The sequence below is a fragment of the Oryctolagus cuniculus genome, chromosome 7 (assembly GCF_964237555.1).
Source record: "Oryctolagus cuniculus chromosome 7, mOryCun1.1, whole genome shotgun sequence".
NCBI classification, from domain to species: Eukaryota; Metazoa; Chordata; class Mammalia; order Lagomorpha; family Leporidae; genus Oryctolagus; species Oryctolagus cuniculus.
In genome coordinates, this window is record NC_091438.1 from 126,725,829 (window position 1) to 126,746,373 (window position 20,545).

The following is a 20,545-nucleotide window of genomic DNA, read 5'->3' on the forward strand; positions in this document are numbered from 1 at the left end:
TGAGTGAGCATGTGCCAAACTATACGTCTCCCTCTCTTATTTCCACTCTTACTGTTAACAGGGATCAATTTTCAGTTGAATTAAAACACCTAAGAATAATTCTCTGGTAAAGAGTTCAACCTATGTTATTAAGTAGAAAAAGAAAATACTTAAAAGAATAAAATAGTATGCTGTTCCTGGACAGTCAGGACAAAGACTGATCAAGTCATTGTTTCTCAGTGGCAGCTTCACTTCTACAGGTTTCCTTTTAGGTAGCCAATTAGTTGTCATAGATCAGGGAGAAAATATGATATCTGTCCCTTTGGGACTGGCTTATTTCACTCAGCATGATGTTTTCCAGATTCCTTCATTTTGTTGCAAATGACCAGATTTCATTTCTTTTTACTGCTGTGTAGTATTCCATAGAGTACATATCCCATAATTTCTTTATCCAGTCTTCTGTAGATGGACATTTAGGTTGATTCCATGTCCTAGCTATTGTGAATTGAGCTTCAGTAAACATTGAGGTGCAGAAAGCTTTTTTTGTTTGTCAATTTAATTTCCCTTGGGTAAATTCCAAGGAGTGGAATGGCTGGGTCATGTGGTAAGGGTATATTAAGATTTCTGAGGATCTCCAAACTGTCTTTCATAGTGGCTTGACCAGTTTGCATTCCCACCAACAGTGGATTAGTGTGCCTTTCCCCCCACATCCTTGCCAGCGTGTTGATTGTTGATTTTTGTAGGAAAGCCATTCTAAACGGGGTGAGGTGAAACCTCATTGTGATTTTGATTTGCATTTCCCTAATGGTAGTGATCCTGAACATTTTTTCATGTGTCTGTTGGCCATTTGGATTTCTTCTTTTGAAAAATGTCTATTTAGGTCCTTGGCCCATCTCTTAAGTAGGTTGTTCGTTTTGTTGTTGTAGAGTTTCTTGATCTCTTTGTAGATTCTAGTTATTAATCCTTTATCAGTTGCATAATTTGCAATATTTTCTCCCATTCTGTCGGTTGCCTCTTCACTTTCCTGACTGTTTCTTTTGCAGTACAGTAACTTCTCAGTTTGATGTAATCCCAGTTGTTAATTTTGGCTTTGGCTGCCTGTGCCTCTAGGCTCTTTTCCAATAAGTCTTTGCCTGTGCCAATGTCTTGCAGGGTTTCTCCAATGTTCTCTAAAAATTTGATGGTGTCAGTTGTAGATTTAGATCTTTAATCCATGTTAAGTGGATTTTTGTGTAAGGTGTAAGGTAGGGGTCTTGTTTCATGCTTCTGCGTGTGGAAATCCAGTTGTCCCAGCACCATTTGTTGAATAGACTGTCCTTGCTCCAGGAATTGGTTTTAGATCCTTGATCAAATATAAGTTGGTTGTAAATGTTTGGATTGATTTCTGGTGTTTCTAATCTGTTCCATTGGTCTATCCATCTGTTTTTGTACGAGTACCAGGCTATTTTGATTATAACTGCCCTGAGGTATGTCTTGAAATCTGGTATTGTGATGCCTCCAGCTCTGTTTTTGTTGTACAAGATTGCTTTAGCTATTTGAGGTCTCTTGTGCCTCCATATGAATTTCAGCATCATTTTTTCCAGATCTGAGAAGAATGTCTTTGGTATTTTGATTGGTATCGCATTGAATCTATAATTGCTTTTGGAAGAATGGACCTTTTGATGATATTGATTGTTCTAATCCATGAACATGGAAGATTTTTCCATTTTTTGGTATCCTCTTCTATTTCTTTCTTTAAAGTTTTATGATTCTCATCGTAGAGTTCTTTGGCATCCTTGGTTGTTTATTCCAAGGTATTTGATTTTTTTTCTTGTAGCTACTGTGAATGGGATAGATCCTAGAAGTTCTTTTTCATCTGTGGCATTGTCTGTGTATACGAATGTTGTTGATTTTTTTGTATTGATTTTATATCCTGTTACTTTACCAAACTCTTCCATGAGTTCTAGTAGTCTCTTAGTGGAGTTCTTTGGATCCCTTAAATAAAGAATCATATTGTTTACATATAGGGATAGTTTGACTTCTTCCTTCCCAATTTGTATTCCTTTAATTTCTTTTTCTTGCCTAATGGCTCTGGCTAAAACTTCCAGGACTATATTGAACAGCAGTGGTGAGAATGGGCATCCCTGTCTGGTACCGGATCTCAGTGGAAATGCTTCCATCTTTTCCCCATTCAGTATGATGCTGGCCATGTGTTTGTCATCAGTTGCCTTGATTATGCTGAGGAATGTTCCTTCTATACCCAATTTGCTTAGAATTTTCATTACAAAAGGGTGTTGTTGTATTTTATCAAATGCTTTCTCTGCATCTATTGAGGTAATCATAGGGTTTTTTTTTAAAAAAAAGATTTATTTATTTATTTGAAATATTTACACAGAGAGAGGAGAGGTAGAGAGAGAGAGAGAGAGAGAGAGAGAGGGAGAGAGAGAGAGGTCTTCCATCTGATGGTTCACTCCTCATTTGGCCTCAATGGCTGGATTTGCGCCAATCCGAAGCCAGGAGCCAGGAGCTTATTCCGGGTCTCCCACATGGGTGCAGGGGCCCAAGGATTTGCGACATCTTCTACTGCTTTCCCAGGCCATAGCAGAGAGCTGGTTCAGAAGTGAAGCAGCCAGGACACAAACCAGCACCCATATGGGATGCTGGCACTTCAGGCCTGGGCGTTAACCCACTTTGCCACAGCGCCGACTCTGATCATGTGATTTTTCTTCTGCAGTTTGTTAATGTGGTGTATCACAATGATTGATTTGCAAACGTTGTACCATCCCTGCATACCACGGATAAATCCCACTTGGTCTGGTGGATGATCTTTCTGATGTGTTGTTGAGTTCTATTGGCGAGAATTTTATTGAGGATTTTTGCGTCTATGTTCATCAGAGAAATTAGTCTGTAATTCGCTTTCTCTGCTGTATCTTTAGGAATTAAGGTGATACTGGGTTCATAGAAGAATTTGGGAGGATTCCCTCTCTCTCTCTTTTTTTTTTTTAACTTTTATTTAATGAATATAGATTTCCAAAGTACAGCTTATGGACTACATTGGCTCCCCCCCACAAAACGTCCCTCCCACCCGCAACCCTCCCCTTTCCCGCTCTCTCTCCCCTTCCATTCATATCAAGATTCATTTTCAATTTTCTGTATATACAGAAGATCAATTTAGTATATATTAAGTAAAGATTTCAACAGTTTGCACCCACATAGAAACACAAAGTGAAAAACACTGTTTGAGTACTCGTTATAGCATTAAATCTCAATGTACAGCACATTAAGGACAGAGATCCTACATGAGGAGTAAGTGCACAGTGACTCCTGTTATTGACTTTACAAAGTGACACTCCTGTTTATGGCGTCAGTAATCTCCCTATGCTCCAGTCATGAGTTTCCAAGGCTATGGAAGCCTTTTGAGTTCTCTGACTCTTATCTTATTTAGACAAGGTCATAGTCAAAGTGGAAGTTCTCTCCTCCCTTCAGAGAAAGGTACCTCCTTCTTTGAAGACCTGTTCTTTCCACTGGGATCTCACTCACAGAGATCTTTCATTTAGGTGGGGTTTTGTTTGTTTTTTTTTTTTTTTTTTTTTTTTTTTTTTTTTTTGCCAGAGTGTCTTGGCTTTCCATGCCTGAAATACTCTCATGGGTTTTTCAGCAGATCCGAATGCTTTTAGGGCTGATTCTGAGGCCAGAGTGCTGTTTAGGACATCTGCCATGTTATGATTCTGCTGTGTATTTAGCTTCCCATGTTGGATCGCTCTCCCCTTTATTTATTCTATTGGTTAGTATTAGCAGGCACTAGACTTGTTTATGTGCTCCCTTTGACTCTTAGTCCTTTCATTATGATCAATTGTGAACTGAAATTGATCACTTGGACTAGTGAGATGGCATTGGTACATGCCTCCTTGATGGGATTGAATTGGAGTCCCCTGGTATGTTTCTAACTCTACCATTTGGGGCAAGTCAGCTTGAGCATGTCCCAAATCGTACATCTCTTCCCTCTCTTATTCCCACTCTTATATTTAACAGGGATCACATTTCAGTTAAATTTTAACACTTAAGAATAACTGTATTAATTACAGAATTAAACCAGTAGTATTAAGTAGAACAGACAAAAAAAATACTAAGAGGGATAATGTATTAAGTTGTTCATTAACAGTCAGGGCTATGCTGATCAAGTCACCGTTTCTCATAGTGTCCATTTCACTTCAACAGGTTTCCTTTTTGGTGTTCAGTCAGTTGTCACCAATCAGGGAGAACATATGATATTTGTCCCTTTGGGACTGGCTTATTTCACTCAGCATGATATGTTCCAGATTCCTCCATTTTGTTGCAAATGACTGGATTTCGTTGTTTTTTACTGCGGTATAGTATTCTAAAGAGTACATATCCCATAATTTATGCAGTCTACCGTTGATGGGCATTTAGGTTGGTTCCAGGTCTTGGCTATTGTGAATTGTGCTGCAATAAACATTAGGGTGCAGACCGCTTTTTTTGTTTGCCAATTTAAATTCCTTTGGGTAAATTCCAAGGAGTGGGATGGCTGGGTCGAATGGTTTCTGAGGAATCTCCAGACTGACTTCCATAGTGGCTTGACCAGTTTGCATTCCCACCAACAGTGGGTTAGTGTCCCTTTTTCCCCACATCCTCGCCAGCATCTGTTGTTGGTAGATTTCTGTATGTGAGCCATTCTAACCGGGGTGAGGTGAAACCTCATTGTGGTTTTGATTTGCATTTCCCTAATGGTAGTGATCTTGAACATTTTTTCATGTGTCTGTTGGCCATTTGGATTTCCTCTTTTGAAAAATGTCTATTGGGGTCCTTGTCCCATCTCTTAAGTAGGTTGTTTGTTTTGTTTTTGTGGAGTTTCTTGATCTCTTTGTAGAATCTGGTTATTAACCCTTTATCTGTTGCATAGTTTGCAAATATTTTTTCCCATTCTGTCAGTTGTCTCTTCACTCTCCTGTTTCTTTTGCAGTACAGAAACTTCTCAATTTGATGCAATCCCAATAGTTGATTTTGGCTTTGACTGCCTGTGCTTCCGGGTCTTTTCCAGAAACTCTTTGCCTGTGCCAATGTCTTGCAGGGTTTCTCCAATGTTCTCTAATAACTTGATGGTGTCAGGTCGTAGATTTAGGTCTTTAATCCATGTTGAGTGGATTTTTGTGTAAGGTGTAAGGTAGGGGTCTTTCTTCATGCTTCTGCACGTGGAAATCTAGTTTTCTATTTATTGAATAGACTGTCCTTGCTCCAGGAATTGGTTTTAGATCCTTGATCAAATATAAGTTGGCTGTAGATGTTTGGGTTGATTTCTGGTGTTTGAATTCTGTTCCATTGGTCTATCCATCTGTTTCTGTACCAGTACCATGCTGTTTTGATTACAACTGCCCTGTAGTATGTCCTGAAATCTGGTATTGTGATGCCTCCAGCTTTGTTTTTGTTGTACAAGATTGCTTTAGCTATTTGAAGTCTCTTGTGCCTCCATATGAATTTCAGCATCACTTTTTCTAGATCTGAGAAGAATGTCTTTGGTATCTTGATTGGGATTGCATTGAATCTATAAATTGCTTTTGGGAGAATGGACATTTTGATGATGTTGATTCTTCCAATCCATGAACATGGAAGATTTTTCCATTTTTTGGTATCCTCTTCTATTTCTTTCTTTAAGATTTTGTAATTCTCATCGTAGAGATCTTTAACGTCCTTGGTTAAGTTTATTCCAAGGTATTTGATTGTTTTTGTAGCTATTGTGAATGGGATTGATCTTAGCAGTTCCTTCTCAGCTGTGGCATTGCTTGTGTATATAAAGGCTGTTGATTTTTTTGTATTGATTTTATATCCTGCCACTTTGCCAAACTCCTCTATGAGTTCCAATAGTCTCTTAGTAGAGTTCTTTGGATCCTCTAAGTAAAGAATCATATCGTCTGCAAAAAGGGATAGTTTGACTTCTTCCTTCTCAATTTGTATTCCTTTAATTTCTTTTTCTTGTCTGATGGCTCTGGCTAAAACTTCCAGAACTATGTTAAATAGCAGTGGTGAGAGTGGGCATCCCTGTCTGGTGCCAGATCTCAGTGGAAATGCTTCCAACTTTTCCCCATTCAATAGGATGCTGGCCGTGGGTTTTTCATAAATTGCTTTGATTATATTGAGGAATGTTCCTTCTATACCCAATTTGCTTAGAGTTTTCATCATGAAAGGGTGTTGAATTTTATCGAATGCTTTCTCTGCATCTATTGAGATAATCATATGGTTTTTCTTCTGCAGTCTGTTAATGTGGTGAATCACATTGATTGATTTGCGAATGTTGAACCATCCCTGCATACCAGGGATAAATCCCACTTGGTCTGGGGGATGATTTTTCTGATGTGTTGTTGTATTCTATTGGCGAGAATTTTATTGAGGATTTTTGCGTCTATGTTCATCAGGGATATTGGTCTATAATATTATTTCAGTGCTGCATCTTTCTCTGGCTTAGGGATTAAGGTGATGCTGGCTTCATAGAAAGAATTTGGGAGGATTCCATCTTTTTTTGATTGTTCTGAATAGTTTGAGAAGAAATGGAATTAGTTCTTCCTTAAATGTCTGGTAGAATTCAGCAGTGAATCCATCTGGTCCTGGGCTTTTCTTTGTTGGGAGGGCCTTTATTACTGTTTCAATTTCTGTTTCAGTTATGGATCTATTTAGGTTTTCTATGTCTTCATGGTTCAATTTAGGTAGATTGCATGTGCCCAGGAATCTATCCATTTCTGATAGATTTTCCTGTTTGCTGGCATACAAGTCCTTGTAGTAATTTCTGATGATTCTTTTTATTTCTGTGGTGTCTGTTGTTACGTTTCCTTTTTCATCTCTGATTTTATTGATTTGGGTCTTTTCTCTTCTTTTTTTAGTTATTTGGGCCAATGGGGTGTCAATTTTGTTTATTTTTTCAAAAAACCAGCTCTTCGTTTAGCTGATTTTTTGTAATGTATTTTTGGATTCAGTCCTGTTAATTTCTTATCTGATTTTAATTATTTCTCTTCTCCTACTAGATTTGGTCTGGTTTGCTGCAGTTTTTCTAGGTCCTTGAGATGTGCTGAAAACTCATTTATTTGGTGCCTTTCCAATTTCTTGATGTAGGCACCTATTGCTATAAACTTGCCTCTCAATACTGCTTTTGCCGTATCCCGTAAGTTTTGATATGTTGTGTTGTTATCCTCATTTACTTCCAGAAAGTTTTTGATTTCTTGAATGACCCAGTGTTCATTCTGGAGCATGTTGTTCAGTCTCCATGTGTTTGCATACTTTCTAGGGTTTCCTGAGTTGCTAATTTCCAGCTTCATTCCGCTGTGGTCTGAGAAGCTGCATGGTATGATTCTAATTCTTTTAAATTTGCTGAGACTTGCTTTATGGCCTAGTATGTGATCAATCCTAGAGAAGGTTCCATGCACTGCTGAGAAGAATGTGAAGTCTTTAGATGTAGGATTGAAAGTTCTGTAGATAACTGTTAGATCCATTTGGGCAATAGTGTCAATTAAATCTGCTGTTTCCTTGTTGATCTTCTGTCCAGATGATCTGTCTATTTCTGAGAGTGGAGTATTGAAGTCCCCCAGTACTATTGTATTGGAATCTAAGTCTCCCTTTAAGTCCCTTAACATATCTTTTAAATAGACCGGTGCCCTATAATTAGGTGCATATACATTTATAATAGTTACATCTTCCTGTTGAATCGAACCCTTAATCATTATATAGTGCCTCTCTTTGTCTCTCTTAACAGTTTTTGTATTAAAGTTTATTTTGTCTGATATTAATATGGCTACACCTGCTTTTTTTTGGTTTCTGTTGGCATGGAATATCTTTTTCCAACCTTTCACTTTCAGTCTGCTTGCATCTTTGTTAGACAGATGTGTTTCTTTTAGGCAACAAATAGTTGGCTTTTGTTCCTTAAGCCAATCAGCCAATTGGTGTCTTTTAACTGAAGAGTTAAGTCCATTAACGTTTAATGTGACTACTGATACATAGTGACTTTGCCCTGCCATTTTCCCAGAGATATTTTCTAGTATATGCTTTGAGCTTCCCATGCTCTTTTACTGGTAGGTTTTCTTCCTTTACCTTCTTTCATATTGATGGTCGTGTTTCTGTGTTTCTGAGTGTAGCACATCTTTAAGTATCTTTTGCAGGGCCGAGTGGTGGCAAAGTCTTTCGATTTCTGTTTGCTATGAAAGGTCTTTATTTCACCTTCATTCACAAATGAGAGCTTAGCAGGATATAATATTCTGGGCTGGCAATTTTTCTCTCTTAGCACCTATGTTATGTCTCGCCATTCCCTCCTAGCCTGTAGTGTTTCTGATGAGAAGTCTGCTCTGAGTCTAATTGGAGATCCTCTGAGAGTAATCTGACGCTTCTCTTTATGTTTCTTTATGTTTCACTGTGGTGAGTTTAATTACAACGTGTTGTGGTGAGGATCTCTTTTGGTCATGTTTGCTGGGGGTTCTATGAGCTTCCTGTACTAGGATGGGATTCCCTGTCAATTGTTTTGAATAGTTTGAAAAGAATTGGAGTTAGTTCTTCTTAAATGTCTGGTAGATTTCAGCAGTGAATCCATCTGGTCCTGGGCTTTTCTTTGTTGGGAGGGCCTTTATTACTGATTCAATTTCTGACTTGGTTATGGGTCTGTTCAGGTTTTCTGTGTCTTCATAGTTCAATTTTGGTAGTTTGTATGTGTCTAGGGATCTGTCGATTTCTGATAGATTTCTCAGTTTGTTGGCATACAACTCTTTGTAGTAATTTCTGATCACTCTTTATTTCTGTGGTGTCTGTTATTACATTCCCTTTCTCATCTCTAATTTTATTGATTTGGGTCTTCTCTACTTTTTTTGTTAGTTGGGCCAGTGTGTCAATTTTGTTTATTTTTTCAAAAAACCAGCTCTTCGTTTTGCCATTCTTTTGTAATTTTTTTTGGATTCAGTTTTGTTGATTAGTTCTCTACTTTTAATTATTTCTCTTCTCCTACTAGTTTTGGCTTTGTGTAGTTTTTCTAGATCCTTGAGATTCATTGATAGCTTGTTTATTTGTTGTGTTTCCAATTTCTTGATGCAGGCACCTTTGCTATAAACTTTCCTCTTAACTCAGCTTTTGCTGTATCCCATAAGTGTTGATATGTTGTGTTGTTATATTCATTTGCTTCCTGAAAGTTTTTGATTTCTCTTGATTTCTTCTGTGACCCACTGTTCATTCAGGAGCATGTTGCTGTCTCCATGTGTTTGCATATGCTCTAGAGATTCCTGAGTTGCAGATTTCCAGCTTCATTCCATTGTGGTGTGAGAAGATGCATGGTATGGTTTTGATTTTTTTGAATTTGCTGAGACTTGCTTTATGGCCTAGTATGTGGTCAATCATAGAGAAAGTTCCATGCACTGCTGAGAAGAATGTGTATTCTTCAACTGTAGGATGAAAAGTTCTGTAGATATCTGTTAGATCAATTTCGCCCTCCCTCCTTCCTCTCTCCCTCCCTCCCTCCCCCCTCCCTCCCTGTCTGTCTCTGCCTCTCCTTTTCTCTCTGTGTAACTCTGACTTTCAAATAAATAAATCTTTAAAAAAAAAAAGATTATCTGTACTCTCATGTTTATTGCAGCACTATTGACAATAGCCAAGGTATGGAATCAATCCAAGTGTCCATTGATGGATAAAAGGTAGAGAAAATGTGACCCCAAAAGACCCAGAATAGCCAAAGCCATCCTGAGCAAAAAGTATCAAGCTGGATGCATCACATTACCTGATTTCAAAGCACACTACAAAGCTATAGTAATTGAAATAGCATGGTACTGACATAAAAACTATCACATAGGTTAATAGAACAGAATAGGGAGCCCATAAATTCATCCATGCACATACAGCCAACTGAATTTTTTTTTTTTGACAGGCAGAGTGGACAGTGAGAGAGAGAGACAGAGAGAGAAAGGTCTTCCTTTGCCGTTGGTTCACCCTCCAATGGCCGCTGTGGCTGGCACACCGCGCTGATCCGATGGCAGGAGCCAGGAGCCAGGTGCTTTTCCTGGTCTCCCATGGGGTGCAGGGCCCAAGCACCTGGGTCATCCTCCACTGCACTCCCTGGCCACAGCAGAGAGCTGGCCTGGAAGAGGGGCAACCGGGACAGAATCCAGCGCCCCAACCGGGACTAGAACCCGGTGTGCCGGCGCTGCTAGGCGGAGGATTAGCCTAGTGAGCCGTGGCGCCGGCCAAGCCAACTGAATTTTTACAGAGTTGCCAAAAACATATATTGGAGAAAGGATAGACTTTTCAATAAATGATGTTGGCAATACTGGACACACATACGCATATATATGTATATATAGTAAAATGAAATTAGATCCTCACCCCTCACTATATGTAAGAATCAACTCAAGGTGGACCAAAGACCTAAATATAAGACCTGTGCCTATGAAATTGCTAGAAGAAAACATAGGGAAAACACTTCAGGGCATTAGTATAGTTGATAGCTTTTTGGGTAAAACCCCCAAAACACCGGCAACAAAAGCAAAACTAGACAAATGGGATTATATCAAACTCAGAAGCTTCTGCATTGTAAAGGAAAAAATTTATAGAGTCAAGAGACATCTGACAGAATGGGAGAAAATATATATATATATATATTTTTTTTTTTTTGACAGGCAGAGTGGACAGTGAGAGAGAGAGACAAAGAGAAAGGTCTTCCTTTGCCGTTGGTTCACCCTCCAATGGCCGCCGCAGCTGGCACGCTGCGGCCGGCGCACCGCGCTGATCTGATGGCAGGAGCCAGGAGCCAGGTGCTTTTCCTGGTCTCCCATGGGGTGCAGGGCCCAAGCACTTGGGCCATCCTCCACTGCACTCCCTGGCCATAGCAGAGAGCTGGCCTGGAAGAGGGGCAACCGGGACAGAATCCGGCGCCCCGACCGGGACTAGAACCCGGTGTGCCGGCACCGCAAGGCGGAGGATTAGCCTAGTGAGCCGCGGCGCCGGCCGGGGAGAAAATATTTATAAGCTACTTACCCAGCAAAAGATTAATATCCAAAATATATCAGCAACTCAAAAAACTCAACAGCAAAACAACCAATCCAGTTAAGAAAATGGACAAAGGACCTAAATAGACAGTACTCAAAAGAAAAAATAAAAATGGCCAACAAATATATGAATAAAAAGCTTAATATAACTAACCACATGCAAATCAAAACTACAATGAGATATCACTTCAGCTCTGTCAGAATGCCTGTTACTCTATCAGACAGAGTAACAGGTGAGGATTTGGAAAAAAGAACTCATTTTTTTTTAAGATTTATTTATTTATTTGAAAGGCAGAGTTACACAGAGAGAAAAGGAGAGACGGAGAGAGAGGTCTTTCATCCGCTGGTTCACTCCCCAGTTGGCCGAAACAGAGGTCTCCCACACAGGTGCAGGGCCCAAGGACTTGGGCCATCCTCTACTGCTTTCCCAGGCCACAGCAGAGAGCTGGATCAGAAGTGGTGCAGCTGAGTCTTGAACCGACACCCATATGGGATGCTGGCACTACAAGAGGTGGCTTTACCCACTATGCCACAGTGCCAGCCCCCAAAAAGAGAACTCTTATACACTGTTGGTAGGACTGTAAATCTGTGCAGCCACTGTGGAAAACAATATGGAGATTTCTGATATAGAGATGGAACTCACCTATTATCCATCAATTTCACTTGGAATAAATACAAATGACATGTACAGATTAATGTATCAAAGAGACATCAGCTGTCCCATGTTTATAGTGGCACTGTTCAGAATAGCCAAACTATGGAATAAACCAAGACATGTATCATCAGATGAATGAATAAAGAAAATGTGGTATATATACACAACAGAATACTATTCAGCTACAAACAAAATTAAAATCCTGTCATTTACAGCAAAAGTGGATGGAACTGGAGAACATCATATAGAGTGAAATAAGCTAGACATAAGCCAGACACAGAAAGACAGATACCATATTTGGGAGCTAAAAAAAAAACAAGACAAAACCAAAAAAATTCCAAATTCTCTCTGAACACAAAATGTTAATTACTAGTGGTTGCAAGGGGTGAGAAGAATAAAAGGAGTTTGAATTAACAAAGAATAGGGGAAGCTGGATATGTTTCATAAATTGTAACAAATATACTAATATGAGATGTTAATGATGGGGGTGGCAGGTTGAGGAATATATGGGAACTCTTTGAATTACTGTCTGACAATTTTTTGTTTTGTAAATTTAAAACTATTCTGAAATACAGTGGTTTTTAAACAAATGTTGTATATATACCCAATGGAATATTATCCAACCATAAAAATAAAATCCTGCCATTTTTGGCAACATGGGTAAGCCTGGGGGATATTATGTTAAATAAAATAAGTCAGACACAGAGAGACAAATGCTGTGTGTTTTCATGCTTAAATATTTTTGTAGCTTCTGCTACAAAAATTGATCTTATAGAAGTAGAGAATAGATGGGGCCGGCGCTGTGGCACAGTAGGTTAATCCTCCACCTGCAGTGCCAGCATCCCATATGGGTGCCGGTTCTAGTCCTGGCTGCTCCTCTTCCCATCCAGCTCTCTGCTATGGCCTGGGAAAGCAGTAGAAGATGGCCCCTGCACCCACATGGGAGACCCGGAAGAAGCTCCTGGCTCCTGGCTTCGGATCGGCGCAGCTCTGGCCATTGCGGCCACTTGGGGAGTGAGCCATCGGATGGAAGACCTTTCTCTCTGTCTCTCCCTCTCACTGTCTGTAACTCTACCTCTCAAGTAAATAAATAAAAAACCTTAAAAAAAAAAGAAGTAGAGAATAGAATAGTGATTATTAGAGGCTTGGGTGAATGGGGAGAAGAAGGAGGACAGAGAGAGGAAGAATGATTATTAATGTTCTACAGCTCAGCAGGATAACTGTGGGTAACAACAATTAATTATATACTTGTATTTTCAAATAGCTAGTAGACAGGATTTTGGATGTTCCCAACATTAAGAAATGACAAATGTTTGAAGTGATAAGCCAATTACCCTCATCTGATTATTGAGTTAATATTCATAAGTGGTGTGAAGTAAGGGTCCAGTTTGATTCTTTTGCATGTGAATATCCATTTTTCCGGGGCCGGTGCTGTGGTACAGTAGGTTAATTCTCCTCTGCGGTACTGACATCTCATATGGGCACTGGTTCAAGTTATAGATGCCCCTCTTCTGACCTAGCTCTCTGCTATGGCCTGGGAAAGCAGTAGAAGATGGCCCAAGTGCTAGGGCCCCTGCACCCATGTGGGAGACCCCGAAGAAGCTCCTGGCTCCTGGCTCCTGGCTCTGGATCAGCCCAGCTCTGGCTGTTGTGGCCATTTGGGAAGTGAACCAGCAAATGGAAGACCTTTCTCTTTGTCTCTCCTTCTCACTGTAACTCTACCTCTCAAATAAATAAATAAAAATCTTGAAAAAAATCAATTTTTCTACCACTATTTAAAAAAAAAACCAAACTGTTTTTTTCCCCTTTACATGGTCTTAGGACATTTGTTAAAATCAACTATTGTGAAAGTTTATTTCTTGAGTTTTTTTTTTTTTTTTAAGTTAGTTTATTGAAACACACACACACACACACATATATATCTTACATTTTCTGGTTCACTCCCCAAGTGCCCACAACAGTTGGGGACTTTGCCAGGTGAAGCCAGAAGCCAGGAATTCCATCTGAGTCTTCCATGTGAGTGGCAAGAACTCAAGTACTTGAGCTGTCACCTGCTGCCTCCCAGCAGGAAACTGAATTGGAAATGGAGGCAGGGCAAGATGTGAGATATGGCTGTCCCAAGCAGCAGTTTAGCCCTTTGCCACAATCCCTGCATGTTGATGTTTTATTCTGTCCTGTTGTTCTGTGTATCCATCCTTAGTACTATACTTTTTTTTTTCACTGTAACTTCATAATAAACTTTGAAATCAGTAAGTGTGATTTATCTAACTTTGTTCTTCATTTTCAAGATGTTTTTAAAATAATAGATGTATTTATTTTTATTTATTTGAAAGGCAGAGTTACAGAGAGGGGAAGAAGCAGAGAGAGAGAGATCTTCCATATGCTGGTTCACTCCCCAAATGGCCGCAATGGCCAGGGTTGGGCTAGGTCTAGGCCAGGCCTAAGGAAGAGCCAGGAGGCTCCTCCAGGTCTCCCATGTGGGTACAGGAGCCCAACCACTTGGGTCACCTTCTGCTGCTTTCCCAGGCACATTAGCAAGGAGCTGGATCAGAAATGGAGCACTGAGAACTTGAACTGGCACCCTTGGCTGGCCCTTCAAGATTGTTTCCACCAGTCTTGGTCCCTTTTAGTTCCGTATCCATTTGAAGATTGCTTTCTCCATTTCTGCAAAAAAACATCATTGGGATTTGATAAGGATTGCATTGAATTTGTGTATTACCTTGGGCAGTATAGTAATCTTAAGATCAAATCTTCTAATTCATCAATACAGAATTTTTTCCTTTACTTATATATCCTTTAATTTCCTTAAGCAGTGTTCTGTATTTTCAGTGTATAAGTATTTCACCTCCTTAGTTAAATTTATTCCTAAGTGTTTTATTATTTTTATGCTATTGTAAATGGAATTATTTTCTTAATTTTCTTTTTGGATTGTTCCTTGCTTGTGTATAGAATACAACTGAGTTTGTATCCTGCAACTCATATTCTTCTACGTATAAGATTTAAGATCATGTCTTTTGAGATGGCTTTACTTTTTCTTTCCAGTTTAAATGTTTTATTCTTTTGATAATTACTCTGGGTTGTACTTCTAGTACTATGTTGAATGAAAGAGATGAAAATGGACATTCTTGTCTTGTTCTTGGTTGTAAGTAGAAAGCTTTCAGTCTTTTTGTGATTGAGTGTGTTAACCTTGGATTTTTCATACATATCTCTATGTTTCCTAGGTCTGGTGTAAAACTAAGTACCACAAACTAGGTGCAACAGAAGTTTATTTTCTCATTGTTTTGGGGAACAATAGTCTGAAATCAAGGTGTCTTTAGGGCTATGTTCTCTTTGAAGACACTGGGGGAGATTTTTGCCTCCATCTTTCTAGTTTCTGGTGGTCACTGACAGTCCTGGGCCTTTCGTAGTTTATAGATGCATCATTACAATCTGTGCCTCCATCATCCATGGAATTCTCCCTCTTTGTCTCTATTTTCATTTCCTCTAAGGATCTCATCTTAATTTACTAACTACATTTGCAAAGATCTCATTTCCTAAAAGGTCACATTCTGACATCCAAGAGTTAGCATTGAATATATACAATTAAATCTAACTTGGCCTTCATCAAGTTTAGCGAATTCCTTTTGATTCCTAGTTTATTGAATATGTTTTTAAATTGTGAATGAATATTGGATTTTTAAAATTTTTTAAAAGATTTATTTATTCACTTGAAAGAGTCACACAGAGAGAGAAGGAGAGGCAGAGAGAGAGAGAGGGAGGTCTTCCATCCACTGGTTCACTCCCCATTTGGCCACAATGGCTGGAGCTGTGCCAGTCCAAAGCCAGGAGCCAGGAGCCAGGAGCTTCCTCCAGGTCTCCTACACAGGTGCAGAAGCTCAAGGACTTGGGCCATCTTCCACCACTTTCCCAGGCCATAGGAGAGAACCAGATTGGAAGTTGAACAGCCGGGATTCAAACTGGTGCCCATATGGGATGCCAGCACTGCAGTGGCTTACTTGCTAGGCCACAGTGCTGGCCCTAAATATTGGATTTTTTAAAAAAAGATTTATTTATTTGAAAGGCAAAGTAACAGAAAAAGAGGGAGAGACAGAGTGAGAAAGAGACCTCTGCTGGTTTACTCCCCAGATCACCACAATGGCTAGGGCTGGGCCAGGCTGAAGCCAGGAGCCCAGAACTCCATCCAGGTCTCCCATGTAGGTGGCAGGGGCATAGGTACTTGTGCCATCTTCTGCTGCTTTCCCAGGTGCATTAGAAGGGAGCTGAATCAGAAGTGGAACAGCTGGGATTTGAACTGTCTGATTTGGGATGCTGGTGTTGCAAGTGGTAGCTTTTTTTTTTTTTAAGATTTTTATTTTATTTGAGAGGTAGAGTTACAGACAATGAGAGGAAGAAACAGAGAGAAAGGTCTTCTTTCCATTGGTTCACTCCCCAGATGGCTGCAACAGCCAGGCTGCACTGATCTGAAGCCAGGAGCCAGGCGTTTCCTCCTGGTCTGCCACGTGGGTGCAGGGACCCAAGCACTTGGGCCATCTTCTACTGCTTTCCCAGGCCATAGCAGAGAGCTTGGTTGGAAGTAGAGCAGCTGGGACTTGAACCAGCGTCTATGTGGGATGCCGGCACCTCAGGCAGAGGATTAACCTACTGCGCCGCAGCGCCAGGCCTGCAAGTGGTAGGTTAATCTGCTCTGCCACAACACTGGGCCCCAAATACTGGATTTTGTCAAAGGCTTTTTTTGTACCTGTTAAGGTGATTTGTGTTTTTTTCTTTATTTTATTAATATATATTACATTGAGTGTTTTTTTGTTGTTGTTGTTGTTGTTGAACTACTCTGACATTGAAATAAATTCCATATGGTCATGGTATACAGTCCTGTTAATATGCTGCTGAATTCAAGTAGCTTGTACTTTGGTGAGAATTTTTTAATGTATATTCATGAAAGATAATGGTCTGGAGGCCTGGTGTTGTGGCACAGAGGATTAAACCACTGCCTTTGATATAAGCATCCCATATCAGATTCCAGGAACTTAATCCAGGACTTGCACATTGTGTCAGGGACCCACCTACTTGAGTCAGTCACCGCTGCTTCCCAGTATCTACATTAGTAGGAAGCTGGAATTGTGAAACAGAGCCAGAACTGAAACCCAAGATCTCCAAAGTGGGAGACAGTCATCTTAGGCACTAGGCCAAATGTTCACTATTTATCTAGTTATTTATTTATTTTTCGGATTTATTTATGAAAGGCAGAGTTACAGAGAGAAGGGGAGAGACAGAGACTCTGACTTGTTGCTTATTTGAAAACATATTGTTGAATTTCTACATATTTATGAATTTTCTAGTTGTCCTTATTTCTAATTTCATTCCATTGTAGTTGGAAAAGATACTTTGTATGATTTTAGTCTTTTTAAACTTATTAAAACTTCTTTTTGTGGCCTAATATAGTTCCTGAAGAATTACTCCTATGTACTTGAGTAAAATGTTCTGTGTAAGTCTGGTATAATTGGTGTGTAGTGTTGCTCAAGTCCTCTGAAGTCTGACTATGATTATAGAACTATCTACTTTTCCTTTCAATTTTGCCCATCTTTCCTTCATGTACTTTGGGGCTCTGTTGTTAGGGACATATATAATTGTTATATCATCTTGATAATTGAAACTTTATCAATACGTAATATCCTTCTTTGTCTCTTGTAACCTGTTTTGATTTAATATCTATTTTGTCTGTTAATAGTACAGCCAGTACAGGTCTTCTTAGGTTGCTATTTGTACAGAATATATTTTTTCTATCTTTACTTTAAACTTTTTTGTGTCTTTGTAGCTGAAGTTAGTATTGTAGAGAAGATAAAGATGCATCTTGTTATGTTTGTGTTTTTTAATCAGGAGCAAAGCTGGGATTTGAACCCAATCATTCTGATACGAATGCAGGTGTCCCAACCAGTAACTTAACTGCTGGGCCAAACATCCATTACTGGTGCCTTGTTTCTATCCTAGTATTTATGTTCTTACTCACCCAGATACAAAGCCTTTTGATCTTATTTACAAACTAGTATCTGTAATGGTAAAGATTGTACCAAGATGTCAGGACTTGTGGGACTGAGGTGACTTGTGTGTACAACTATAGATGAAATCACAGTGTGTACACAGTTCTGAAACCATAGTATAATCATTTTGTAGGTCATCACGAACTCCTAAGACATACTTAATAATAGTAATTGCCTCTGGGGAACTGGAGACTTTCACCTCCTATGATACAATTCATATAGAATTCAGCATAATTTATATTTATGTAACTTTTATCCTTTTTGAAATTCAAAAAAATTTTAAATAGTTTCTGGAAAACAAATTGAATAGCTGTTATATATATGATCATTTCACCATCCCCTGATATTGTCCAGTTAGGTTGACTCAGTCTGGAGATGCCTTCATAGCAGTTTTACTGTTATACCCCTAAACACTGGTTCCATCACAAATAATTCAACTGGAAGACCTGAGAAGCTGAAATTTGCAGTTCAACACAAATACACACACATACCACAACACAGTACAAGTAGCAGGAAGAAAGAAAAAAGTTATTAAAAATCATTATGAATGCTTACTTAAAGAAAATTGGAAAGTAAATGGAATTAAGTATCTCATATAGGAAGATTGACCATCATAGCATTTCTGGACGTTGTAACCCCAAATGCTTTTCAAGCAGAACTCTGACGCTCTGTCTTGGGGCTGTTCTGCCTTAGTGATGCTCACATCAGTTGAGTGCAATCACAGCTTCTTACTCAGGCCAAAAGCTCATCATAGACTCTTCTATGCATTACATACAGTATATCAGGAAATTCTGATCAGTTTATCTTTAGTGTATACTCAGAATCCAACTGCTTCTCATCACCTCCACTGCTAACACTTTGGTCCATTTCTTTCCTCTTATTTACTGTAGCTTTCTTCTACCTTATCATCTTCCCCTTATTCATGCTCCCCTCCCCCAAATGAATTCCCAAGAGAGCATTCAGGGCGATACTTGCAAAACACAGGTCATATCACAGTAGTTCTCTGTTTAAAACCTTGTTCTGGTTCCACATTTTTCAGGATAAAAGCCAGAAAGAGACCTTTCTACAGTGCCCAGCGTGATCTGTGCCCTTTTTTCTCTTTGACCTCATTTCTCATAATTCACTTCCTTATTGTGCTCCAGCTCTACTAGCCTCCTTACTGTTCTTTGAATATGGTACACCTGCTTTCCTCCTTCAGGTATTTTGCATTGGGTATTTCTTAGTCTGGAACACTTTTCTCCAGGCTATTACCTCCTCCTTCAAGTCTGCTCAGATGTTGTCTCAAATAAGGCCTACCTGACAACTTTATTTAAAATTGCAACTTGCGTTCTGATCTTCCTTTTGCATTTTAATTTTCTTTATTTTTTTTCAAGCAATTCTTATCTCCTAATAGATTAGGTAATCTTTTTACTTACTATGTTTGTTGTTTAGTGTCTGTATAACCCCTTAAACTAGAAGTTCTAGGAAAACAGAAATCTGTATCTGAGCTGGTTCCCTCATATCCCAGTTGCTTCAATGGCATATAGTTAGTGTTTGATTATTTGTTGAATGAATTTGTGTAAGGTAATGAACCAAAAGCATTTCACCCTTGATAGGGGCCTGAAGTCAGTCTCACTGTATGGACGTGGCCTGAGGGAAGGCTAACATTTCTGTGAACAAAAGCAAGAAAAAAATGGCCCCTGTTGCATAGGTTTTTGACTTATGGAGCTATGTTTCTGCTTTCCTCCAAGGGTTACAGAATGCAGAAAGAACTCCATATGCTGCCCATATGTTCAGTATTATTGGAGGATTTAACTGCAGAGTAGCAATCCAGAAGAGCGGATGGGAGACTGTGCTGGACTAGGAATCCCTGGTTGTGAATTTGTGTATGGGGTAGGTGGAGACAACCAAAAAAGCTACTAGGTAGCAGCCAGAAGAAAGCTAAGTTTCTCTCTGTGATAATTAGGACCAAGAGTTGAGTAGGGACTGGGCAGAGAAGAACCATGGAGGCTTGAAGCTCTGGAAGGTGGGGGAAGAGGGAGGAGGACCCAGTGACTAGCAAGGAGGTGTACTAGGAAAGTAAGTGTTAAGGGGGTTTAAAGAGTTGATACTGAGACATGTGTTTCGGACTTTCTTTTTTTTCTGTAAAATAAGATAAAATCTAGATTGTTTTGATGTTAGTGAACTCTTCCCATAGAATGGGAAGAGATGATATGCCCTGAGTCAGAGCTGGCACAGGGTGAAAATAGATTGCATGTGGCAATATTTGATGTCTGAATTACATATAATTAGGAAGACTAGTGATGGAGTTAGCTAAAAGTTGGATTTGAAATGAGGAGATCATTTGTGTAAAATGGTAAGTACAAACATCAGGCTAGAGTTGAGTTGGTGTGCATGATGTTAAGAGAACCCACATAAAGAACTATTTTAAGAAGCTTAACTGTGACTTGAAGGAAATTTAGGATTTTTTTAAAAAAATATGTTTGGAAGGCAGAGTTAGAGAAAGAGAGAGAGAGAGGAAAAGATAGAAATCATCTATTTGCGGGGCTGGCACTGTGGCACACTAGGTTAATCTTCCGCCTGCAGTGCCAGCTCCCATATGGGCACCAGTTCCAGTCCTGGTTGCTCCTCTTCCAATCCAGCTCTCTGCTGCAGCCTGGGATAGCAGTAGAGGATGGCCCAAGTGCTCGGGCCCCTACACCCTCATGGGAGACCAGGAGGAAGCATCTGGCTCCTGGCTTTGGATCGGCACAGCTCCAGCCGTTGCAGCCATTTGGGGAGTGAACCAATGGAAGGAAAACCTTTCTCTCTCACTGTCTGTAACTCTACCTGTCAAATAAATAAATAAAAAATCTTAAAAAAAAAAAAAGAAAGAAGTCATCTATCTGCTGCCTCACTCC

General features: G+C 39.5%; 1 protein-coding gene across 3 annotated transcripts in view; it reads left to right on the forward strand.

Annotated features, from left to right (window-relative positions):
- Positions 1–20,545, forward strand: part of PIK3R3 (phosphoinositide-3-kinase regulatory subunit 3) — a 155,006-nt gene that overhangs the window by 106,361 nt on the left and 28,100 nt on the right. For 2 of the 3 annotated variants that reach the window (XM_051857838.2, XM_051857837.2), the window contains exon 7: positions 12,522–12,713. The exons of the other annotated variant lie outside the window; for it this stretch is intronic. In XM_051857838.2, the coding sequence (XP_051713798.1) occupies positions 12,522–12,713 (192 nt within the window). The remainder of the gene's footprint in view (positions 1–12,521; positions 12,714–20,545) is intronic. 3 annotated transcript variants of the gene reach the window in all.